Raw genomic sequence first — 24,695 nt, forward strand, 5'->3', positions numbered from 1 at the left:
GCATCCCCTTTTTCCTTGGTCTCCAAGCTAGAGTAGTTTTCTCATCTATCACATATAAATGAAACTATCTCAGAATCATGTAGTCTTGGGAATCCTCTATTGCCTCGAAGCTACTGGGTATTCCCAGGTTCAGCATTTGGTCTCAGATAAACTTTAAAATTATAACAATCAGATTAACTGCCAAAGGACAGCTGCAACAAGTAGTCTTGGAAACTCTGCTACTTAATTGTCAGCTGGGATTAGTATTCAAACATGGATATGATTCTCAAGCCAATATGTATTTGATGGATAAAGAGCTCTACTGATAAGAATGTGTAGTGTAAACTTTCCTCACACATCAGTAGTTAGAAAAAAATTGTCTCTGTTCATCCTTACCCTCTCCTGAACCCTGCTGCACTATGATTTTTTCTTCTTACCTTGAATCAACCCACAAGTGAAGATAAACTGACAAGAAATGGTAAGACATGTTAAACTTTCATCTATTTTCCCTTTATACAAAATTAATTCTGCAAGATTTTCTATGAAGGCCCCATCGATTACAACAAATAACAAGCGACTGTTAATTATTGTTACTAAGTTCCAAGCATGAGAACGAACTTACAATACAGTGATGACCAAATTAACAACACAATGTGAGAGCTGTGAGAGACGACAACAATTGGGTGACCAATGAACCAGAATGCCTCCCAATATCTGGGGTTTGCAAGAGTTGGCTAACCATGATTACTGCCAACGATGAATTTGTATTGTCCATGTTGGAACCCAACACCCAGTGGTCCAGTACCCTCGAGCACGAACCAGTTTCTTTCTGTTACAGGTCCAGAGTAGGTGCAGAGCTTTTCATTCCCGTGGACGAGCTAGCCAGAGAGAACTAAGTGCACGAAGCCGTGAGAAATAATCATGTATGGCTAGTAGGGCACGGGCCGATTGCCGGGTCGTTAGTATTCGATGCATTTGTTGAAGAGTTTGTTGTCGCAAATTGTCAGCCTATCATTAACAAACAATAATTCACAACACAAAACTCTCAGAAAAAAAGCAAGAGAGAAGAAGACACATGCAAACAAACATACGGCAAAGGAGCCACCAACTGGCCAAGGTGCTCAAAATGCTTGGGCAAGTGTGGGCAGCAACCTATATACAGCTTGCCTGGGTTCCTTGGCATCACTAGGTGGGCTGAGATAGCAAACTTAAAATTTATCATGACATTAAATACCTAATATTAGCAAACATAAACTGCAACTGGATTATTAATATTAGCAAACATATACTGCAACATGATTTTCTTTCATGGAAGCTATGGCAAAGCACTAGAGAGCATAAACTGCAACGCGATTCCCTTTAATGGATAATAAAGAACTAGAGGGCAGGCTTTGGTGCAATTGCTCCATAGCGACTAAGTGGTCACAAATTCAAGCCTAGAAATAGCTCTTCAGAAAAGCAAGGGTAAGGCTTTGTACATTATGATCCTTACCAGACACAGATCCTGAAGTGGCAAAGGAGAAAGCCTAGAAAGAATAAAACAACATGACAACAATAGTTGCTCCATCAACTACAATAGTCTAGCAAATTACAAGCTCCAAGAAAAGGAGCAAATTTCTTCTAAAGTAGAGATGACTACCCTTAAAAGATATAAGGACCTCTAAGGCCCAACAATCTCAAGTCGTAACCATCTTTAGTCATCTCCAGGTGGTTGTCAACAAGATAAGCTTAAGTAGTTAGTAAACATAAAAAGCTTCCCCATGCTCTAAAACAGAACAAGATCGCTCTGTAGAGCATAAACTCCCTAACCCCAAAAAAAGGGATCAGGATCCTCCTAGATGCATCCCAAACCAATGAGGCATCCAACAGCTGATGTGCATGGACACTTCCCTGTGTACAGCACATCAGCAGTCAGATGCTCATTAGATCTCATTATGTTCCCACACTTCAAGTTAATGTGCCTTGCACACTACCATGTTCAATGAAGGCCCATTAAATACTACAGTACATAAGAATGACTTAATTCAAATTGAAGGAACTAAAAAAGCTAGGGGTACAAGGAAGAATATATGGACCATGACCCTCACCTAAATGTGATGTCCAAGATCTTAGTGACAAAGCCCAAAGGTGACCACTGAAGGAGCAGTATCTTCCACACCAGACTCAAAGGCAGGTGGTCTTCCAGCTCAAACCATCGTGATCAATGGAAGCAGTGTCACGGTCAGAGAGCTTTGTCAAGAGAGCAGGACTCGAGATTGAGAGCACCCCAACCCTATGAGGTATCCCTCCTCCAACAGTGGCAGACACAAGATGAAACAAAGAGGATGGGATGTATGAAATTTCAGATCCTTCCAGTCTCGGGCAATTTTAGGATTTTGGGCTTGGGTTGGGTGGTTTGGATAGGTCATGGGACCATCTAATGTGGTGGATTTTGAAGGTCTTGAGGGATCCAAGTAGGTTGGGATGCTTTCCAAATCCTTATGAAAGAGAAGGAAACAGTTGTGGGATTGATCAAATGGCGAATTCTTGGGTGGATCTGTGAAATCTATTCAAACCTTTCCTCTCTTTCTGCTTTCTTTTCTTTCTTTTTTATTTTATTTGCCTCTTCTTTCTTTTCTTTTCTTTTCTTTTTCTTTTTTCCTCTTTTCTGGTTTTTTCTTTTTTTTCTGGTCTGCCGCAAGAAACAGAGGAGACAAGAGAGAGGGAGAGGGTTATAAGGGGTATCGCACGGGCTGGGGATAGGTCTAGGGAAGCCATAGGAGGGTGGGGAGGGTCACTATAAGTCTATATTAATGGGGGGGGGGGGGGGGGGGGGGGGCTGGAGGTCTATGAGGGCAGGGAAGGGGAAATTCTGTCTTGCACAGGAGCAGAACAGGAGAAGGAAGGGGTGCACTTGGTGGGAAAGATGCTGGACTCACCTGGAATTGATCGGAGATGAAATTTGCAGGTTGCAGACTGAAGGCACTTGCTGGATTTGTTGGTTGAAGGTGGAAGATGAATGCTGGAATCGCAAATCAGAATTGGAAAATCTGGAAAACAGAAACCTAGATAACCACAGGGTCCCCCTCAAAGGAACCCTGCCAATACCTCCTTGGCTGCAAACTCTCAATAATTTTATTGACTTCCTCTGTGGTAGGCATGAGAATTTATTTTATAGCCCTTACAAGACTCCAAAATGAAATCAAATTCAAAAGACCCAACTGACTTCAACTTAGACTCCTTACGGAATAGCTAACTCTAACTGAAATAAGAAACTTAATTGGGATTCTATAATTAGATTAGAAACCCAACCCAACCAAATAAAAGGAAAAAGACCAAGATGGACAAAAATACCCATAGAGGGGTGCGCATGGGCCTAGAGGCGCTAGGCCCTATTGTGGCTTCTGATGGGCCTCTTTTTGTCTGCTCACATCACTCGTGATAGTTTCAAGGTACCTAGTACCGGTAAGTCTACACTCTACCCTATTGCAGATACTGTTGGGCCTCCTTTTTCTGTTCACATCACTTGAGATAGTTTCAAGGTGCCTAGCATCGGTAAGTCTACACTCCTACTCTGACAAAGTCTGGTGCGACATAGTTCCCATGAAGCTAATGGACGTTATCCTAGGGAGGCCACGGTCGTTAGACAACATCACCATCACCTACAGAGAGAATAAATGTGTGGGCCAAAGTATTGTACTCTTACCCCTCAATCTACTAAAGAAGCCAAGAAGAAGCAGGTCCTCTGGACAAACCAGAAGGACTCAAACCCTAATCAGCAACTGCTCAATGATCCCACCCAAGCCAAAAAGAAAACCATTGGAGACTCACATAGTACTGAACCAGGGTCACATGAGAGCCAGAGGAAAGCTACCCATTCACTGGGGATGAATGTTCTCAATAAGGGGAGATTTGATGTGAACCAGACCTAGGGCCACTCCAGGTGCCAAAACAGGGCCTGGGGTGGCAGCCAGCACCCTACAGCCCTTAAGGAAATTTTGCATAAAGTAAGGTATTTTTTGATAATTTTGGTCTCTTATAGTTAAGTCCAATTAGATCTAGTTGGATTCAGAACGCTCAGTAAGAGTCCAACATGATATTTGGGATAGTTTTAGTCAAGCTATGACAGAGTCCTAGGTAGTTAGAAGTCCTACACAAAGAAGGATTCCTAAGTTGTAGTCCAAGTTCTACTAGGAAACTCGTCCTACTCATGTTTTGTAATTTGAATTATCCTAGGATGAGTTATGTGAGAGTCCTTAGTAGAATGAGAGTCATAGGAGTTCCAATTTAATTTGCTTTCTAATGTTGAGTCCTAGTACGTATCCTTCATGAAGGCTATACATAAACCTTTTCCTGGTAAAGAAGACATATTATGATTACATTAAATTTTTGCTGAAGGAGAATTGATTGAGTCGTGAATTTCCAAGAGGAGGCCTGCAGCTTCTGGTGCTCTTATTTTCTGCAAGTTTTCAACTCTTCCTCCCTTAGAAGTACCAAAATCCCCCACCCCCACCCCCACCCCCCCCCCTTCTTTTCTCTTCTCCATCGCACCTTTCTTTTCCCCTCCCCCACCCCAAGTTCTCCTAATCCCAATCCCCTACCCTATAGCAGCCCTCGTCCTCGTCCTCCCCTAGCCTGCGGCAGCCTTACAGTCTTCCCTTAATCCTATTCTTCCAATCCCCCATCCCCAAACCTGACCCCATTGCAGCCCCATTACTCCCCCTTCCCCTCTCTTCTCTCTTGCAGCAGCCATTTTTTCCCCTTTTCCAAACCCTAAACACTAGAACTTGAAAACCACCACCCAATTCCCACCTCCTTGAGGATTCAACCACCTCCTTCCTCCACTACCCTTCGACCCAAACCTTAGCCCTATTCCCTTCAACCAAACCCTAAAATGTTCTGCACTTAAATCTTCTTCCCAGAACCCTAGAAACTTTGGCCTTTCTTTCACTTAGATCTTTCAAACCCTTTACCTGAATCCAACTTCCTCTAAGATTCATCACCCCCTACCCTTCAACTACCTGTGGTCCTAATCCTAACCCTAGTAACCACTTGGTAACCCTAAAAACTAAAAACCTTAGTTTATCTCAAACCCTAGACTTGGTGTTTCTATTCTGAATTTAAATTACAGCAAGGTTCAGATTTGAAAATTCACGGAACTCTAGCTTCTAAGACAAACCCAAACCCCATAAGCCCTAATCCCAAGCCCTAGAACCATTCAAGACAGCCCTACACAAGAAACACAGGATTCTAGAGCCCTGATTTTACTGCTGGTTCACTTGAATTAATCCTGAAGACTGGCCCTGAATTTCAGGGTTACATCACAACTTCGTACCATCAAATTTGTGTCCAAATCTGTAGCCCTTGATAAACTTGTAAGAAGACTCAAACATGACTCAAACTTATCCCAACACCCTTTTGCCTAATAGCTTACATTTCAAGTTTGTTTACATTGACAAAAATACTTCAAAGTTCAAAATAACGAAGAAGCGACACAACATGCAACAAGGATGGGCTCATAGAGATCCAGAAAATAAAAATATTTCAATATCAATGAAATAAAAGAGTAGGACTCTCAATTAGCCGTACATATAGTTGAGGACCATTAAAGCAGCCTACTACAATGAAGCACACTCGACCAAGGACCTAGCATGTTTGGACCAGCCAGTTCTTATTTCCACCAAAATAAGGCCACTTGTGTTATTTGCCTGCATCAGTCGTATAAGTATCCATTCCAAAAAGTCAAACTATTGGGTGGAGGGACTTAGAGATTTGTGAGGAAGTGCAAGGCCTCAGGGGTAATTGATATGGAACTACTCTCCCACAAATTATACTCTTACCCTCTAGCCCTAAAAGGATAAGCCGAGAAGTCCTCTAAGCTTTGAAAAATTGTTGTAAGGCATAGTATGTGTATGTTCTGTTTTTGTTTTGGAGAGAGAAAAGAAGAAGAGGGAATGAACGGATGTAGAAAAGTTCTGCAGTCTCCCGACAACTTGAAAAGCATGATTAAGTTGCCTTCAACTGACTCTGAAAGGAATTAGCTCTGTTCAAATCTCTTCCACTCTAAACCTCCAAAAATCAAGCCTAATCATAATTCATAAGATTTCCAATTCCAAAGCTACTCTAGGTTAACCTATGGCAGTCTTCATCAAATAACCTTCCTCTCCAGTTCTTGTAGGGTCAAAATAGCCTGAAACCTCGCCACTAATATCAGTGCTCCATGCCGGAATAACTCACAGAAACAGTCTAGTTACATTTCTCTTTAGAAATTTCATCCATTAAAAAATAATTAAGTGTCCATTTTTTTTTTTTTTTGGTAAACATTAAGTGTCCATTGATGCACCTATAATGCCCACCCGAAGCTTAAAATATTTAAAAAAAGGTGGGGGGAGGGGGACAGAGAAAATAGGACCTACTCCACCAGCTCCCATTGAAAATGCATTTTACTGCCATAAAGCCTATTATCAAAAAGTAGTTAGAGTGAATCAATGATGCCCACCAGCCAAATCAATACACCATCACTTCATTAAGTGATCATTCATCAATTATCCCCAAAGAAAATGGTAATATATCGTCAATTTTTTTTACCTTCTCTGTGTCTGCTTATAAATTAGTGACAAGAAACATGTTCAATCCCAACTGATACTGCAAACAACTTCTGGGCATACCATAAACCAGGAGTACCAAACCATTGTTGCAGTATATAAAACTTTTAAATCAAACCAATCTTGGATTGGAGACGATTCATTTCAGTCCTGTGGATTTGGCAATAGAAATATGGCTTGTCATCAGTCGACGGAGGCCTCACTCAATCACTTGTACTAATAATAATAGGCTGCAGAATTACAAGTTTGCCACTAAGGCCTCTTTGGATATTACTAGAATATAAAGCAGTAGAACATGAAATATGAAATACTAAATATTTTCTAAACCACCTAATTCAATGATTTAGAATATATAAAGGAAAAAGAACACCAAATCTGCACATTTCAAACAGGAGCCAATAAGAGAAAAATAGAAAATCAAAGCCATTGCCTTGAGCATCCAATCTAGTCATGGAGTTGAATGGAATGCCAAGGTAAACTTACTCAAAAACAAACAGAATCACAACTATGAAAAAAAATTACCTGATGAAGGAAGCCCTCAAGAGTGCCAAGCTTTCCCATAGCCATAGCCATTTGGCCCATATAGTTTGCCACATTACCAGATGATCCAGAGGGGCCAAGAGATCCACTTGCCAGTGTCTCAGCTAGGGATTGCTGCAGTGCTTCCATCCCTTGGGAAAGGGCATCCTCAGCCTGTTGGGATGACTCTTGCAAGTTGCAGATGCCAACCAATTGTTGTTCAGTCAAAGGCTCCAATTGGTTGATGAGAAGCTGAAACAGCACCAGGTTATCTATCAAATAATGTGTATGTATCCCCAGAAAATGCTCTAACAACGAGCTCAAACTCAAATGCCAAAGGATTATACAAAAAGATATGAAATCCTTGAAACAGGAATTGATGCTAGCAATTCTCAAATTTTAGCCCAGGGGCATACACTTCCATAATGACCTGCTAAAGAGGCTTCTCTTGAACTCTGCTAATGTTCTAAGAATCTATGATGCTGGGAATAGGTAAATCAAATGTTGCATGTCAGTAAGAATCAAATGGGCAGTCCATGTTCAATAACGATACCTTAAGAAACGGAGACAATAAAAGTCATTTTCGCCTTCCATAAATACACCACAAATTTGTTATTACCAAAACATAGTTGTCATGGCATCCGGGTGACCCTAGGTCCTGGAGTAGGTGAAAAGACAACACAACCAAGATGCCCTTCCACAAAAGGTCGCCTGGATGCCTTGACAACCATGGCCACCAAGCAAAACAGATTGGAATGACAAGTATCAACATGCTCTGTTTACCATTAATAATAACTAGACACTCAAGAGGCAATATCCTCATCTTAAAGATAAACTAGAGAAATGCAACATTGTCAGTCAGCAAAAACAAACACTTTGTTCAGTTGTTGACACCAGAACAACCTTTATCTTCATTCACAAAACTTTAAATCATTCCTCTACCAACCCTTATATCCCTAATACCACACCCAAACCAACCCACACGTACACCATCTACAGAACAAATCCAACACCAACAAAGAGAACAACACTCTGGTACTGGAAACAAGTAGCCTCAGGAGAATACAAAGCATATGCTTCAAATCTCAGAGTTAAAACATTACTTTCCCTTTAAAAGAAAAATAACTGTTCACTTCCTATACAAGACTCTTGGAACATCCAAACATTGCTCACCTTAAGGAGTTCAGATGACCTGAAACCACCAATCCACATAAAGCACCTCTCTGCAGGGGTCTTCCACATTCCTGATAGCATGTGAAAGACGTCAGCCTTTGCTGCAGTACCCTTTAGTCTGAAAATGTCATCATAGTGTGCCATGATGCCATCCACAATAACACGCAGCTCATTATCACTTGCATGGGAATTGACAGCTCCCCTCAGCTCATTGATCTGCCGGTTGTGCTCCTCAAGCCACCGGGCATACTCAATGTCAAATGCCAAGGCCCCTGACAGAAAAATAATCATTAATAACTGCTCTTTGAAGCTACCCCAAGAAAAATTAAGACGCTCAACTTCATGACATAACATAAGAGAATCCCAAGGCAACAAAAACCACAAGATAAGATCCCTTATATGACAGATATGTTATTTGTTGATTTATACTGCTGTAGGCTTGTGGCCCTAACTTAACAGCTTTAACTTTCAGGATAAGTAGTCACCACATGATGTCAAAGCTAGAAGCTCAAGTGTCTGGTCCCTTGTATGCCCAAGGTTTGTATTATGCATTTTTGTGCTGGGACTCATTAGTTAATGGTTATGCCTCTTTGATGCCAAATGACAGTGTCATGGGAGATCAATTGCAGCTGGATCAACACAATTAGGGTGAACAAATTGGATAACCAAAAAGTTTTCTTTTTTCTTTTTTTTTTTCCCTTAAACTATTTACACGTGAAATAAGTAAGTAAAATTAAGGATGAGAAGAAGAAGAAGAAGAAGAAGAAGATATAGAAAAAAGCGGATGAGAGACAGTAGGCTAGCTAAGCCATGGGCCTAAGCTTCTCACAGGATATTCCCACAAGCCTAAGCTTCTAATAGAATATCCCACAAAATCCAGCAGATAATCTTCATCCTAGGTGTCCATATCAGCCTCAATTCGTTGTTCATGTGAACATTAACTACTTTTTCATTGAAGTTCTGCCTTGGTCCCGACTCCCAACTGTCCTTATCCTGGTGCTCCCTAATGAGATGCTCCATCAGACCAACAGAAACTCACTACCACATCAGATCAGGCTGCCTCTAACAGCAGTGGCATCCCACCAGCTTGCAGTACTTACTGGGGCTTGTACACGTAAGTAAATATGGACTTGTGATCCACACTGGGGGGGAGGTGGTGTGACTGCAAATTTGAAGGGGTATTCTCATGTGTGCATTGTTGTAACCCTTGAATAACAGGTTTAGCATTTAGCATAAGTAGTTGTAACCAAAGCAAAAAATATTGTCCAACGTAGAATAAGAGGGTGGAAAATTTTCAGAGTTCCAGTCTCTCTTCAGTTTCCAGGAGGGTGAGAGCCTGTGTTTTTCATTTTCAGCAAGTCCAAAATTAGTCACTGGACGCCTGGACGGTGGCTTTATAGTTGGCACTATCTGCAATATTGGTAGTGAGAGTTCTTGTAGAGAAAAGGGAATAAAAAAAAGAGGGGAGCAAGGCCGAGGGGAAAATAAACCTTTACTAGTAAGATGGAAATATGAATCTACAAAAATAATAGCCTTATAGGCTTATAGCCATCTATAATTGCATACAGTTGTAATTTATAGCCGTCTGTAACAAAGAAAAGAGAGTCATTAGGGTAACTGCTGCAATGCTACCTATGCGAAATAGAGATGGAGCATTAGGGGACTGGTGCTGATGTAACCAGGCCCAGGCCACATAATATCCATTGAGATTTGGACCACAAACCAGGGCCATTGATGCACCAATGGGCTGGCTGAATTCTGTCCAGGGGTATTTTGGTCATTTTACCCCTCCTTTGGATCTAGTAGTAGGGCTAGTCAGATGCAGGCTACTGTCAGGAGTCCATATCTACTTTTACTGGTCAAGTTATTGAAGGGTCCCAATCTCAGTAGGAGTCCCTATTCGAGAGGGATTCCCTTAGAATCCACTCCTTCCAAGGATTCTAGATCTAATTTATTTTATACTTCGGATAATTCCTTGATGAGTTATGACAGAATCCTTGTTGGAGTGAGAGTCCATGTCTAAGTAGAAGTCCTTAGTTGGAATCCAAGCAGGATTCCTTTTGGAAGTTGATTGCTTATTTTTGCAAGTTAATAATAACTAAGAGTCAAGTTGTTTTATTTAAGTTATTGAAGTGTAAAGGGAATCCAATTCAAAAGTGGATTCCAAGTTGAGTCAAGTTAGAGAGTCCAAGTTTAATTTTCCTTCAATGTAAGGCTATAAAAAAGAGACATACCCTCATGTGAAAATCAGATTTGATGAATTGAATAAACAAGCATTCAATGAAGACATGGAGGAGATTTGATGAATTGAATAAACAAGCATTAAATGAAGACATGGACTCGTGGGAGAGATCACTCCCAAACTTTAGGAACATCATTCCCCTAACCCTAGTGACCTTCCCTCCCAATTTCAGCCGAGTCAGACCAATCCAAACCCTAGTCTTACCCCAATCCTAGATCCACTGAAACTTTCATAACTCCCAAACCCCTCAACTAAAGCCTAAACCCTATTAGGACTAGCATCCCCACCCCTACCTACCTTTGATCCAAACCCAAACCCTACCTAAAAGTCCAAAACACATTAGGAGACTTAATTTTAATTGGAAAATTTCTGCAATTGCAGATTGTTAAACAAATAATATTTTTCTTAGGTTTTCAGACCTAATGCTATCACAAACATACCCCTAGACCCACCCACACCTAGATCCAAGAGTTGGGAACCCAGCTGCAAGGTTCCCTGAGTGTTTTGAGTGCCATTTAACAGCTGTCGTATGAGGTTTCAACCCAAAACAGCAGGGTTTTAGTCCGAAAGTGCTGCTGGTTCAATTAGAGAGGATCCTGAAGACTGGCTCAGACCCTGGGTTACATCAGGCCTCTGCTGCTCTTTTTGGCATCTAACTGCTTTGCAATTACTAGTATTGCAAAAGGTGTCAAAGGACCATAATATTCACAACATGCTTGGCAGGAAACATTTTGCAGCAGTAGCCAAACATTGCACTCTCTTTGAGGACAACTGGATAGGATGACCAAGGTATTTCTCTGAGGGTGACGACAAAAATCTTCCCATGGAGGAAGTCATTCAAATCAGCCCGGCTAAGTAGACCATAACGAATGTCTTCCATACTGAATACAATAACGTTGTAGTTTTTTTTATTGGCATTTTGAAATTAGATATTGTAATTGGCAAAGACTCATCACAAAAGGGCACCAGTTAAACAATCCAATGAAATTAGAAAGTTGTTGGAAAGCAGGGGTGCCCACATGTGCAAGATTCAAAAAAAAATTTGATTTTCACCCCCACTTCCCCTTTGCCAAAACCAGAATACCTCAGCGAAATTTTGATGATTTTCTATTTCTTTTGTGTCAGTCTCTTGGTGGCACCAAATGGCAAAGTAGTTTGGTAATTTCAGCAAAATTTAAAGCTCGATTTATGCTGTTATGCATTGGGAGATGGTGCCACATCTCACACGGTGTGGATATTTCTCAATTTTCAGTGGGCGTGTATCCATATCGATAGGAGGTATCACTGATGTTGCTTATTTGGTAGCTGGTAGAGGAGGAGGAAGTAGTCTCGGCCTGCTGAAATATTTGTTTTTTTAGAGGACCAACAGCTTCAAAGAGATTGGATGGTCTAAAATTTACATGGCATATTGACAGTATTTACTATTTGTCATGTCCACATCGTATTCCAAAAGGCCATACAAATGGGAAACATATCCTCAATTTTGTGGGCAGCCATTGCTACCTCTCAAACCTGAATATCTGCTGTTAACTCTCAATGAACCACTGACCCCACCCCAAACTCAGCAAAAATGGAAAAGAGGGCTGGGGTAGTAAAGAAAAGGGTAGTCCTTCCTCATCTTAACTAGTTAGAGGTAATACCATGCTTTGAATAGTATATTTTCTGGGCTTTTATAATTAGTAGTAGCTAACTGGTTTGAAACATTAATTATATAGAATTAAGTCTAGTGTTCAAATCCTATGAGTGCAACATAGTTATTCATTTTTTGTATTTTATTAAATTCCAACTAAAAAAATTAACATTGATTGGTAAAAGTGGGTTTTGGGAGTTGGTGTTGGATTTTAGTATAATAAATCAGAAAAGGAGATATATTGGAGATAAAATAGAAGAGAGTTGTAGAAAATTAGGGAAAAGATGAAGGGGAAGGGGAGACTCAAAAAAAAAGAGAAGAAGAACAAGGGCTTGAAGAGATTGCTGCACAACCCTCGATCTGGTTTGTTCCATGATCTCTCTCTTTGTTATGTTACTGGTTAAGATCATGATAACCTAGATCTTATTGTGAGTTTTCTTATCAAATTGGGTAGACATTATTGATGATTATTTCTAAACCTCCTTGGGATGACAGTTGAATCCCAATGTGGGGCAACCCTGTAATCTCTAGCCTCAACCCACGACCATAAATAGGAAATTTTGAAGGGATTGTCAGATGACCATAGCGTTGATTCAGGTGATCACAGGAAGAATTACAGGATGAACTATAGCTCTTTTCTTTGTTTTATTAACCATTGAAATTGATAAAGACAGTTAAGTTAGGTTTAACCTTTTGCTGGGTATGGACTGATTATGTCAAAGTCATGGGAGAATAAATGTATCTCTAAATACTCAATGGAATTTAGATCTGAAATTTTAGAGGCTATGAATGACATGTAAATGAAGTTCCCCACCAAATCTGAAACCTTGCTGACCTCATCTGATAGGATAATAGAATACCACAATCAGAATAACAGATTGGAACCACATCTCAAACCTGGTTTCTGTCAAAATCATATATGGAGTTTTATAAGGTATTTACATCTGAAATTCTTAAGGTACATCATTCGATATTAAATCTATGTTATGAAATACATCTGTCAAAAATATTAATTAAAAATCATTAGGCATTGGTTCTAGAGTTGTCTTTTCACTATGTACATAAATATAGAACAATTCTGAACATTGTATTTTAGGAAATCTCATACCCACCCTAGGAGTTGATTTTGACTCTGGCCCTTTCAGGGATGTTAGTTTTAGAAGTCAAGTTTAACTAAAATCAAAGTCAGATTAAATTGAGTTCAGGATCTACTTATCCCATAATTTACTGTTTCAATGCATATAAATAAGCAGAATCTGTGAACAGAAATTTTGAAATCAATTTCTACCACTGTGGGGATTACATCGAGTGTTTTTAGGTTATTCCTCAGGCCCTAAGCATGCATATTGCATAATTGTTGATGTTTTAGGTCCAAAGGCTATTTAATTATGAGGCCATATCGGATGCTTGAAAACCTAATACATTAATTGTCACAACAGATGATAATCCTATTAGGCATAGACAATCAGATTATTCCAAGCTACCTAGCCTATAGAACAATGTGGAGTTCTACCAGAAACAGGCAAGTTCATTGTGGGTGGTATGACATGGAAAAGCAATGGAACAAGATTATATCGTGGGTTACCGGGTGTTTGTAACTAGTGACTTCCAAAAGCAACTAGGCTAGCATTTCTGGTTCTCTTCATGTAAAGAGGCTAAGATGGCTAGCATCTCTGGACGATCTTGCAGTGGAGAGGCTAAGATCTATATAATGTGTCCTAATAGTACAACATCAATTGAGACTTAGAGATAGTTTGCTAGGTTTTTATTTTCTAATAAATTGAGCATGCATTATCATAGACTACAAGTGGTCTGATTTATTTGTGCGGTCAACTTGCATAATTATTCACTTTAATCGTATAGTTGCATGTTAGAGGATCTAGAGTTGCATTGCACTTGCATTCCCCTCACTGAGATTGCATTCAAAAGCTTCTGAAAAATATTTCTTTTAGATATTGTGGCAGGTAATACTCCAGCATTGAAAGAATACAGTTGGTTGTGCAAGAGATAAGGACATACGACACTTCTTGTGTGTGTGTGCATTGTGCTTATGGACATTAGAGTTTTCTTCAGGTACCTTTGTTTAAGTTTATTTAAATGCTTCAAATGTAATAAGACAAGCAAATAGCACTCTAACAGAATGTTTTGTGAGAACCATAATCATTTGAACTAATATGGTTCAATTATTCTGCTGCTGCTATGGATTCTCTTTATGCCATTGATATCAAGATCTATGGAATTGTGAGGTGTGCCAGTGTAGCATACAAGTCATGCCTTACAGTAGTTCAGGTGAGGTGTGACTTTAGATGCCCTGTTTAACTTCCAATTACCACTATGCCATCCACAATTTATGAAATTAAATGATGTCTGTAGGACCTACACTTTATTATTTTGCAAACCACCAACAACAAAGTAGTATTTGCTTCTGCAATCAATGGAAACTTGTTTCCCTATCTGTAATTTATTGAAGTACCAAAAAGTACTTCAAACATGTAAAAATCAGACTCATCTATAATTGAGCCCCAATCTAGAGGAAAAAAGCAGATATGGGAGCAAAATGACAATACCATTTCCACTCATTGAATGAGACTGGTCTCCAGAACTCGAAATAAAAATGCCCTACATGATATAAAAAGACGTGAGGGTAAAAAATGCCATAAAACCAACCATTTGAAACACTCAGCAGAATACAGGGGGGAAAATTGGATAGCGACAAACCTGCTGACGAGCTCTCTGAAGCTCCTGTTCAAGTTGTGTCAACTTCAGTCTACTGCTCTCTAGCTGTTGGACATATGCCTGAAAGAAGCAAAAGAAAGAAAAAGAAATTAGCCAAGGCTTGTGAAGAATGGGAATAAGTGGAATGGAATGTAAATGCAAAAACTAGGGTTCCTTTATCATGGAGATTGAAATAGAAAAAAGGCATTAAAATGGATACAACAGGTGTCGGTACTAGTAGTATTCCACTCAGTAACTAGAACAGTGTCAGCATTGTGTTCGACCTCCTAGGAACTGAAGTTAGGAGGAGGTCAATTGGAAAAAAGAGATGCTAGTTAATCAAAAGTCCAACAGATCACTGCATCTATCCTAACTTTTTTGTTTAATTCCTTTTCTGGTGACCAATTCGACCTGTAACCAAAACGATATAACTTGGCTGAATTTCATCTCTTCAACAAATTCAGTAATGGGCATATGGCCCTCCTCTTCAAATGGAGATGAGAACTTAAAACATGCATGAACCATATTAAGTCGAATTCGACTTACTAAATAACTAATGTAACCAGGATTGGCGAACATAGGGCACTTCCTATTCTGTGGCCAAATTCAGCCCACAATGATGTGATACCAAGAGCTGGCCAGATTACCAAAGGGGTATTTTGGTCATGTCCCACCTCCTTTGGGCTCCAAATTGATCCAGAAGAATCCAGAATAATTTTAGGATCACAGATCTACTATTTGTTCTTCAATTGGCCAAGTGGTTAGAGTGCTGTCTAAGTAGGAGTCCAAGTTGGAATCCAATTTCAAGTAGGATTCCTTTTAAAAGTTGATTTTGCAAGTTGTATTTGTCCAGGAACTCTTACTTAAGAGTCCTTTTCTAGATAAGAAAGCTAAGAAAGTTAAGTCTAGTTGTAATAGAGAATTCTAATCCAAATCAGATTCCCTAAGTTGAGTCCAAGTAGGTTCCCTAAGTAGAGTTCAAGTTGGTTTTCTTTATTTGAGTCCTAGTTGTTTTCCTGAGATGTAATAATGCTATAAATGGCCCCCTCACACCTTGCAACGAATCAGATTTGATGAATTAAATTAGAAAGAGCATTCAGGGAGGACTTGGAGTCGTGGGAGAGAGCCCACAGGGCCACAACCTGAGTTGTGGAATTTTCTTATTTTTTCTGCAATTTCCAATTATGTTCTTCCCCAAACCTGCAGCAGCCACTGAAGCTTCTAAATTTCAGCAAGTCTTCAATGAACTTCATCAACAAGTAGGTCCCAAGCCCTCCCCATCCTCTCCAACCACATCCCTTCCCTAACCCCCATGCGACATTCCCCTCACCTCTCCCCTCCTGGCGGGTACAACAGGCCCCCTCCCAATCCCAATCCAACCCCAATCCCTCTAGGATTCCCAAGGATTGCACCCCTGCCCCTCCGTTACCCAATACCTTCTCCTCCCTCTAGGACCCAACTTCCATTAGTTTTCTCAGATTCTGCAATTCATCTTCTACATCCAGTAACCCTAACCCTATTTTCACTTAAGCACCCATAACTCCCAAACCTCTCAACCAAATTCTAAACCCTTTTAGGATAGTGTCCTCTTACACTTTCTCTACCTCCCCTTCAAACCCTAACCCTAGCCAACACCTCAAGAATCCTAATCCAACTAGGGGACCTATTTTCAAAACCCTACCTCTTTGGATTAATTCTGAATTCACAAAACAACAATGCCAGAATTAAATCCAACTTAACTAAACCCTTGAATCACCCCATACTTAACCCTAGAAACCCTAAGAACACACAACTGTCCACTGAGATTTTAACCCAAACAGCATATGTTCAAACCCTAATTTGCTGCTCGATCAATTAGAAGAGCTAGGGGTAGACCTAAGATAACTTTAGGAGAAGTGGTGAGAAAGGATATGTATAGCTTAGGCCTTGTATCTAGACTGGCCTCCAGGGGGGGGCAAGACCATGGCGTCCCCATAGTTGGGACATGCAAATAACTCTTGTTTTTTTTTTTTTTTGCTCCTGGTTAATTAGGGGGGGCCCCGGAGGCCGCCCCCGCCCCCGGGTTACTTCAACAACCTGTCTTCCATTTAAAAAAAACACTGAAGAGACTCATACTGATGCAGCCTTGATTGAATAGCGCTACAGCTTCAAGGATCTCTAGGGCTAGACTTGGATTCCATGCCCAAAACTAGGGTTTTGGTTAGGGTGTATGGGTGCTTGTTTCCCAATTGGTTCCTAATAATTGTGCTCCAATTCCCTACTTGGGTTTGGTTTGTTTGATTGGACATAGACGGTTAAAGGTAGAACAATATTTAGGGTATGAAGGATATTTTAACACATCCCATGGGAGGTTGAAAATTCCTTGATATGGGGTAGATTTGAGATGGGATGAAAACTTAGGGGATTGGGATAAAACTGGAAGGAATTTATATGTTGATCCTTAGAATCATCTTCTATCAATAAATTTCAATGGGTGGTTTGGAAGATATTAGGTTCCTTGATTTTGGAGGGAAAACAGGTTGACAACAAGGATGGACAGATCAAGGGTTTGGTTGGTCTGATGGAGCTGAAACTGGGATGGAAGATCATTAGGGTTGAGGGGGATGAGGTTCCAAAAGTTTGGGACACATAATGGTTAGATTGGCAAAGATCTGACCTTGAATTTTGGGTCACTAGAAAAGTCCAAAAATTCAAGAAAACACAACAAATGGGAAAGATGTGGGAAGAGAAGGGGATTGATGTCCAATAGTACCTGGTTTGGACCTTTAATGGAGCCTGGATGAAGCTGGAATGCTGCTGGCTATCTCCACAGCCACTGACAAGGATATGAGCTGGACTCTACCTAGAACCTTCCTAGGGTTGATTCTTTCAAATTCTTGATAAAATCAGACCTGCTACTACATGAATCCTCAAACTACTTGACTGATTCAACACTAAAACGTAAACACAGTGCTCGAACAGGAAGCTTGATTACTTGATAATCAGAACTGCCTCTTCCATCAAGTAGAGGCTAAATTTATACATGCCTGGGGCTGGGTTTCCTACTTGGACTTGGATTTGCAGCACAATGCTACTAGAACTCAACAACTACTAGGTCTTATAGTCTGAACTTTACTAGGACTGATTTAAAACTCCAATTAAACACAAACTTCTAATAAAAGAAAATTGCATACCAAATATACCCCTCAAATGGACAGGATTTACAATTTTTCCCCTGACCCGAGTAGACACAAAGAAAGCAACTATAATTGAAACTAAGCAACTGAAAAAAGAAAAAAAAAATGTGCAGCAACCCTAGGTGGCTCCCTGGCCCTCCACTTGTTCTTTTGGGCTGGAGGGGCTTGGATACTGCATCACACATGAAGTTGAAGTCTCATGTACACCTCTTGGACAGTGCTGTTACAACCAACAATACTTATCAAATGGTTTGAGTTCCGTCGCAAATGGATTTATCAATAGTGCTAGCAACTTAAATCCAGCATCACCTTCATCTTACCATAAATAAGCTCACAGCAAACTACCACTGTGCTGTTAGTTAGCACCAGCCATCATGGACACTCTGCTCACATCCCTATTCAGGGTAAAAACTAAGAATAGGATGAATTGAAACCATAGTCCTCCTGTCTATCTTCAGTTCTTCCAGTGCTAGTTAAGGGAGGAACCTGAAATACTCATCTTGCTGAATTAATGGAGAGTTCAGTCAATTTGGGAAGGCATGGAGAGCAGCTGAAGGAAAGAGAACACAAAGTATCTGTACAAGTGCTTACTTCATTCTTCCTCATACTACTCTTGTCTATTTTTAGGCTCCTAATCCTATTCTATAGTAGCCAGAATTTCAGGTATAATAAAATGCCTCTAGTGACTTCTCTCCACTAAGTTTATCAGCAGAACCTAATAGATTCTGAACTCAAACTAGGCCTTTCCCAACTAAAGTGAATTGACCACATATGAATCCAGTTCCACCATTCAAAATTCCAGCCTGGGCTATAATAAGCCTTTCCCAACTAACGGAATATGTAATACTTTGTACTACATCTAATCTCCGTTAGTGGTTGATTCCAGGTATGCCCTATATGCTGAAGGGGCTCACAACTTACCTTACCCCTGTTACCATATCTCATACTATAAACATTACAGGAAATAAAGTCAATATCAGTGGAACTGTGAAAGACAACATGGAAGCATACTTTTTTCCTCAATCGGCTTTTCCTTGCAGCTTCACGATTCTGAGCTAGCCTACGAAGTGTCTGGAAAATATAAAACAAATTATAAACAACCAAATACTATAAACCCATCCATGGAAGCGTCCATGATCTCTGTTCAAACTACCTTCTGATCCCCTACTTTTTCCTTAGATTTGTCGCTGGAATCAGAAGCCGCGATAGCAGTAGACTGAGACTGACCAGTTTCCATCTGCATCAGAGAACTCAATTTTAGTTCATCTGTTCAATGCACATGGTATACAATTATATAAACAAGAAAGTAAGAAAACAGTTCAATATGCTTCAACAAATTGTTGAAAAGATATGCATGGTGACATTGTTTATAAGATATGAATGATACCATCTGTAAAATATATATAATCATAGATAATACAGAGATAATACCATAACCAGTGTACAGAAAGAGCAAAAATTAGACTAATCACCCTTTGGTTCTTATCATCAGTATCCACGTCTGTTGATGTATCAGTCCGAGGACTGGCATCTGCCATTGCAGAGTCTCCCCAGTTTTCAAAATGACCACTAGGTATAGAACCCAGATTTGATTGCCCTTTATTCGATGGAAACCTCTGAGGCACAGCCCTAGAAGCAAGTTGTGCTACATCGGAGGAAACAAAAGACTGTTTTTCAAGGAGAAGAAGTAGAAACAAGAATTAGTGCCACACAACCACCGCATATAAATTCAAAAGGCAGAATATTTGCCATCAAATCAAAAATTCACAACAAGTTTAGCAGTATTTGGACCTACCTTAGCAAAATTTCCAAATTGCAAGGGGTCCAAAGTAGCAGTCTGTCCAGTTGATTTTGTTGGATTGAATCCAGGATCTTCAAAAGGACAAAGTGATCATAAAAAACAAATCAGAAAGCAATCTGATGATCAATAATGAATAAAAACTAATCACTTTAGTGCTCAAATTTTCAAGAAAGTAGAGAGATTTTTAAATGGGAAAGGTACTCATACGTAGAGAATCTCCAATTAACACCTTCAAATAGGAAGTAACCATGTCTCCAACAATTGTTACTAAATCGATGGAGATTTCTTCGTCGATTTCAATCTCCCAGGAAGAAGAAGGAAAAAAATAGGGCAAAGAATTAGGGTTCATTGTTGGCTTCTGCTTTTGATTTTATTTCTAGGTTGCTCGCCTTTAGAACTGTGGCTAGGCTTGATGCCTACTGTTGAGATTTTGTTTTCTTCTTTGTTTTGGTTGGCTTCCATCCTCTTTGTATTCTTCACCCCTCCCCCCCCCCTTTGGTCAACAAATTTACTTAATCATCCAAAAGAAAAGAAACACCATTAAATAGGGGATCCAAGGACATTGATGTCATTTCAGATTGGCATTCATGCAAATCTGAAGGCATTTAATGCAGGTCATGCGCACACAAGCCCGTGCATTATTACTAGTGTCTACATACATACACTGGTAAGGTCAAACGTGCAAATGCATGTATTGGTGTTTGTTCAAATATGAATTACCTAAAATGAATTATATAACTCACTTTTGCATTTCATCTTTTGTCCAGATCAAACTTGAACAATTTCCATCTTTTTACTTGAAAAGAGTTATATTAGCCATTAGGTGTACCTTAATTATTGAACCTACAGATAAGATGTTGTAATACTTGTTATTCGTAATTGCAGTAATGCAATTTCTACCCAAAAAATTGTTGTAATGCAATTATTGTAATAAGTACTTGTCTAGGTACAATCTAGGAAAATGAACAGAGATTAAAAATGTCAAAGAAGAATATCAAATTTTACTGAGAAATGTAAAAGTCAAAAGGTATATAAGGAAATCAGTAAAAATATTTGAGGCTCTATACAAGTATGAATTCAAAGAACATGGCTACTGATATATAGATAGATAGATAGAGAGAGAGAGAGAGAGAAAAGAAACCTATCATCAATAAAATAAGCAGTTAATGCAAAGAATTTTGATAATATGTGACCCATCCACAACATGTACAGAATCATTTGACCAACCAACTGATTCATTGAGAACTATGTAACAAGAACAATCTGTTCGCAAAATTCTGCTGTCTTACAGCCTGCATCCCTGTAAATATAAGTGCATGCCAAACTCATTTCTTATATCCAAATGAACCTAAATAGTTTCTAGAGAATGCCATGTCAGCACTAAAGCCAAGTCTATATTCAAGCTCCCTCAATTAAAGAATACGAAATGCATGCCAATAGTAAATTTATAAAACAGGGCCCCGAAAAAGAAAAAGAAAAAAACATTACACAACCATGACCCAAAAGCATGCACAATATTTGTGCATCAACATTTATGCTTCCTCTATTTATTCAGAAATAAAATAAAATGAAAAAGAAGGCAACAGAATGGCCAATCTCCTCACAACTTCCGAAGATGGCATATCAGAAGACAATAGAACCGAACATGATGCAAAAAACTACCTGTAGTGATACATGAGAGATAAACTTCTTTTGTTTCAAATGAAGTCACAACAGAACAGAACAGAAGAAATGGAGATGGTTGCCCAATAGTTGATATTGAAATAGACTTCATAACCAAATTAAAATATTGAAAAAAAAAAAGAGAACGGGTGCATACTTCTACTGAGGCCCACAGCATCCTCTATGCGAAATCCAACAGAATTATCCAGCGTCCCAAAGTCGGAAATTCGAGGAGAAGGGGTGTTGTTTCTTTCTGTGCCACTGAAACCATATTACCAGATAATACAGTTGCATCAGTAAGATGTGCAACTTAAAGAGAAATAACCCAACAAATAACTAACTAAAGAATGCACTCAAGCTTACTCCAGAAACTACAGGTAAGTGCCAGAGTAGCCCAAGAGTTATCCTTTCACATTAGTTCATACTGTTTCATCTGATCACTGGTATGTGAAATTTGGTATGTTCTTCATATATGCTATATTTTAGATGCATGTTCTTTTTAATTTCATATTCTTTGCTGACTTGTCACAAGGGCACTACACACCAAAGTAATTAAAGTGACACATCAAGACTAACTACAAACCGCATTAAACCCATTTGACTCAGTGACTCCCCCCCCCCCCCCAAACCAAACTTTCCAACCCTGACAACCAGAATTTAAAGTACTCACATCTCAAAATACTGGAATTCAATCAAAGCATCATATTTTGATCATAAGACATCAAACCAAACCAAGAGCTTAAGCAGTTTGGAATGGAAAAAGTTTTAATTCTCTGTCCGTACATTCACATCCGGTACAAATAGTTCACTAACGAAAGAACAGTATAAATGAAGTTTCATATCTGTTGATGTAAATTATTCTTCATTGAGTCCAAACCTAGACAACAAATGAAGGGGATAGATTGACATAAGAGTAATATGATTACAAAATAACATTAAAACCAAAAGGACCACAATTTCTTTAGAGAAGCTAAAGGCCAAGAGGAAGGGGGGGAAAAAAGGTAAAAACATTAACAGCCAAGTGGACATGCAAAAAGGAAAGTTAAATCAATTAGAAGGAGAGTGGTTGAAGAAGAACTTTACACTGCATGAGTAGCAGGTAGTTGAGGATTGAAGCCCGGCATACCGCCTGCTGCTTCCCTATCATTTTCCGCACCAGGCCTCACTGTTCTACTCCCCATGCATCATCATCACCACCACCACCTTAATCCCCCAAACCCAAGCCGAACCCCGAGACTCAAAACCCTAACCTTCAGCAAACTCAGTAAATGAAGAAACCGTTAAAACTCCAAAGAGAAAAACACTCAAACCCAAAAGCATGAAATAACAAAAAGAGGGGGGAAAATGAACTTATCAGACTTCAAACCCACTTCACAATCACACCCAAACACGACTAAACATTGACCAACAAAATCTAAACTTTAAATAGTACCCAACAAAGATCAAGCTCACTTCGCAGACTTTCAAGAAAAAGTGAACAAATTACAGGACAAACTCGGTGAAAGGGTAACAAAAGATTATCATCAACATCATCTCTGAACCCGCAAAACCCTAGAGTAGCTTAAAAATCCAAAAACCCAAGATCCAAAGAAAAGCAATTTTTCAAGCTGTATCCTTCCGAAACCACTAAGTAGCAACTTTGTAAAAATGAAAAAGAAACCCCAGAAGCCAAAATTGAAAAACAAATAAACAAAACCTATTTACCGTAGCTTTATCAAGATCAAAGTCGCCTTTTTTGACTTCTCGTCCTAAACTATAGTCTATTACTCACTCTCTCTTCTCCAACTCTGCAAATCGCTCCTCTCTCTATCTCCAAACTTCAGACCGACCAAACTCGAGCATCGATCTTCAGTATTACAGGTTAGAAAGAGGAAGAAATGGTAAGAAAAAGGGTTACGTTTAGATCAATCCAATCTCCAAACGTCCCTTTCTGTTGAATTTCTTCTTTTTTTTCTATTATTTTCTTGCTTAATTTTCACTGTTTTGGAGACTTATTTAATTTTTTTCCATTTTTAAATTATATAAATCTTTGCCTGTGAAGTTGTGTCAGAGATTTCTTGTTAAACAACTGAGTGTGGATTTATGTGTTCACACTTCACGAACAGAGAGAAGGACCAGAAGGTGGCTGTGTGTTGAAGTTACGATATTACCACTGACTAGTTTAGTTAAAATTACCATATTGCCACTCCCTCCTTCGGAAGATTCCATGGTCAACTGTTTGACTTTTCTCGGTTGGTATTTTGCACTTGAATACCAGTTTGACCGGTCGGACCATTTCAAATGCACCATTATGAAGAACAACTCTGTTTTGACTCTTGTTGGCTTCATTCTCTGATTGTGATATTTTCCATCACAAATAATTTATAGTTGATCCATTTGTTTATTATATTATAATTACGAAAGATGATGTAATAAATTTAAGATCCTTTTATTGATTAATTATGATTACAGAAGGATCATGTAATAAAAAAATTTGGGTCCAAAGTATAGAAATTGATGAAGTGTGGAGATGTGGACACATTTGATAACTTATTTTTGGTGTTTCTTGCTTCAGGAAAAAATAGATTTGCTGAAATTGTATTTATTTCTTAGTGATTTTTGTTACATAAATTAAAATTTATAAAGATTTTTACTTTGAAAAACATTTTAGATATAACGACAAATGTTGTTATTGTTTGTTTTTTTGAAGCAAAAGCTAGATGACTTGGGTTTATGTGAAACAGTTTTAGAGAGAGGTATTCATGGAATTTGGTATCCTAAACATAAGAACCTCGTTAAAACCTCTTATATTGTGACAAGAATCTTCCATTTTGCTTTTTCCACCCTAACAATGAGGATCATTTTGTTCTTTAATTTTCTCTATCTCTAGTGACTAAAGTTCCTCTTTATCTTTCCTATCTCTGGTGAAACATTAGCCCCTATCTTTATAGCCCCTATCTTTACGAAGGGGGTCCGTGATCTTCATCATCTCTATCTCTGGTTCCTGTGATAAGTGTCTATTAATATTATTTACACTTCAAAATCAAGTTATGAAACGCCTACAAAAGTGTATCTACTTCTATAAACATCAAAATAACTCTTGGTGTTTATTGGAGTAGAAACACATGGTGGGTATCAAACGGGTCCGAATGTGTCAATTTGGTCCCATCCATAAGCTATTTAAAAGACGATGTAGTGTGCTTTTTAAAACAATTTCTCCGGTATAGTAACGTGA

General features: G+C 39.1%; 1 protein-coding gene across 2 annotated transcripts; it reads right to left on the minus strand.

The window, feature by feature from the left end:
• LOC149001969 (transcription factor TGA2.2-like) lies at positions 1-23,517 on the minus strand. 2 transcript variants are annotated; one of them, XM_089138324.1, is made up of 12 exons: positions 23,186-23,517; positions 22,565-22,726; positions 21,639-21,742; positions 19,814-19,890; positions 19,491-19,685; positions 19,172-19,255; positions 19,030-19,089; positions 14,846-14,923; positions 14,695-14,746; positions 8,256-8,527; positions 7,086-7,334; positions 1-987 (listed from the first exon to the last, which is right to left on the minus strand). In XM_089138324.1, exons 2-12 carry the CDS (start codon positions 22,660-22,662, stop codon positions 841-843), a joined length of 1,416 nt encoding a protein of 471 aa, XP_088994450.1. In that variant the 5' UTR covers positions 22,663-22,726; positions 23,186-23,517; the 3' UTR covers positions 1-840. The 2 variants fall into 2 exon arrangements, with proteins under 2 accessions (XP_088994450.1, XP_088994449.1); XM_089138323.1 differs by having other exon boundaries at positions 22,565-22,731.
• Positions 23,518-24,695: the final 1,178 nt, after the last annotated feature.

The sequence above is a fragment of the Hakea prostrata genome, chromosome 10 (assembly GCF_041222555.1).
Source record: "Hakea prostrata isolate BN-2017 chromosome 10, UWA_Hpros_2, whole genome shotgun sequence".
Lineage (NCBI taxonomy): Eukaryota > Viridiplantae > Streptophyta > Magnoliopsida > Proteales > Proteaceae > Hakea > Hakea prostrata.

What these genes read in the sequence shown, in the direction of transcription:
- LOC149001969 (XM_089138324.1), bottom strand. Translation starts at nt 22,662, where the DNA reads ATGGGGAGTAGAACAGTGAGGCCTGGTGCGGAAAATGATAGGGAAGCA. An exon ending in AATTTGGAAATTTTGCTAAG is followed by an intron (nt 19,686 to 19,813) that starts GTAGGTCCAAAT and finishes CTTGAAAAACAG; the next exon opens with TCTTTTGTTTCCTCCGATGT. An exon ending in TTCAGAGAGCTCGTCAGCAG is followed by an intron (nt 14,747 to 14,845) that starts GTTTGTCGCTAT and finishes TATATCATGTAG; the next exon opens with GGCATTTTTATTTCGAGTTC.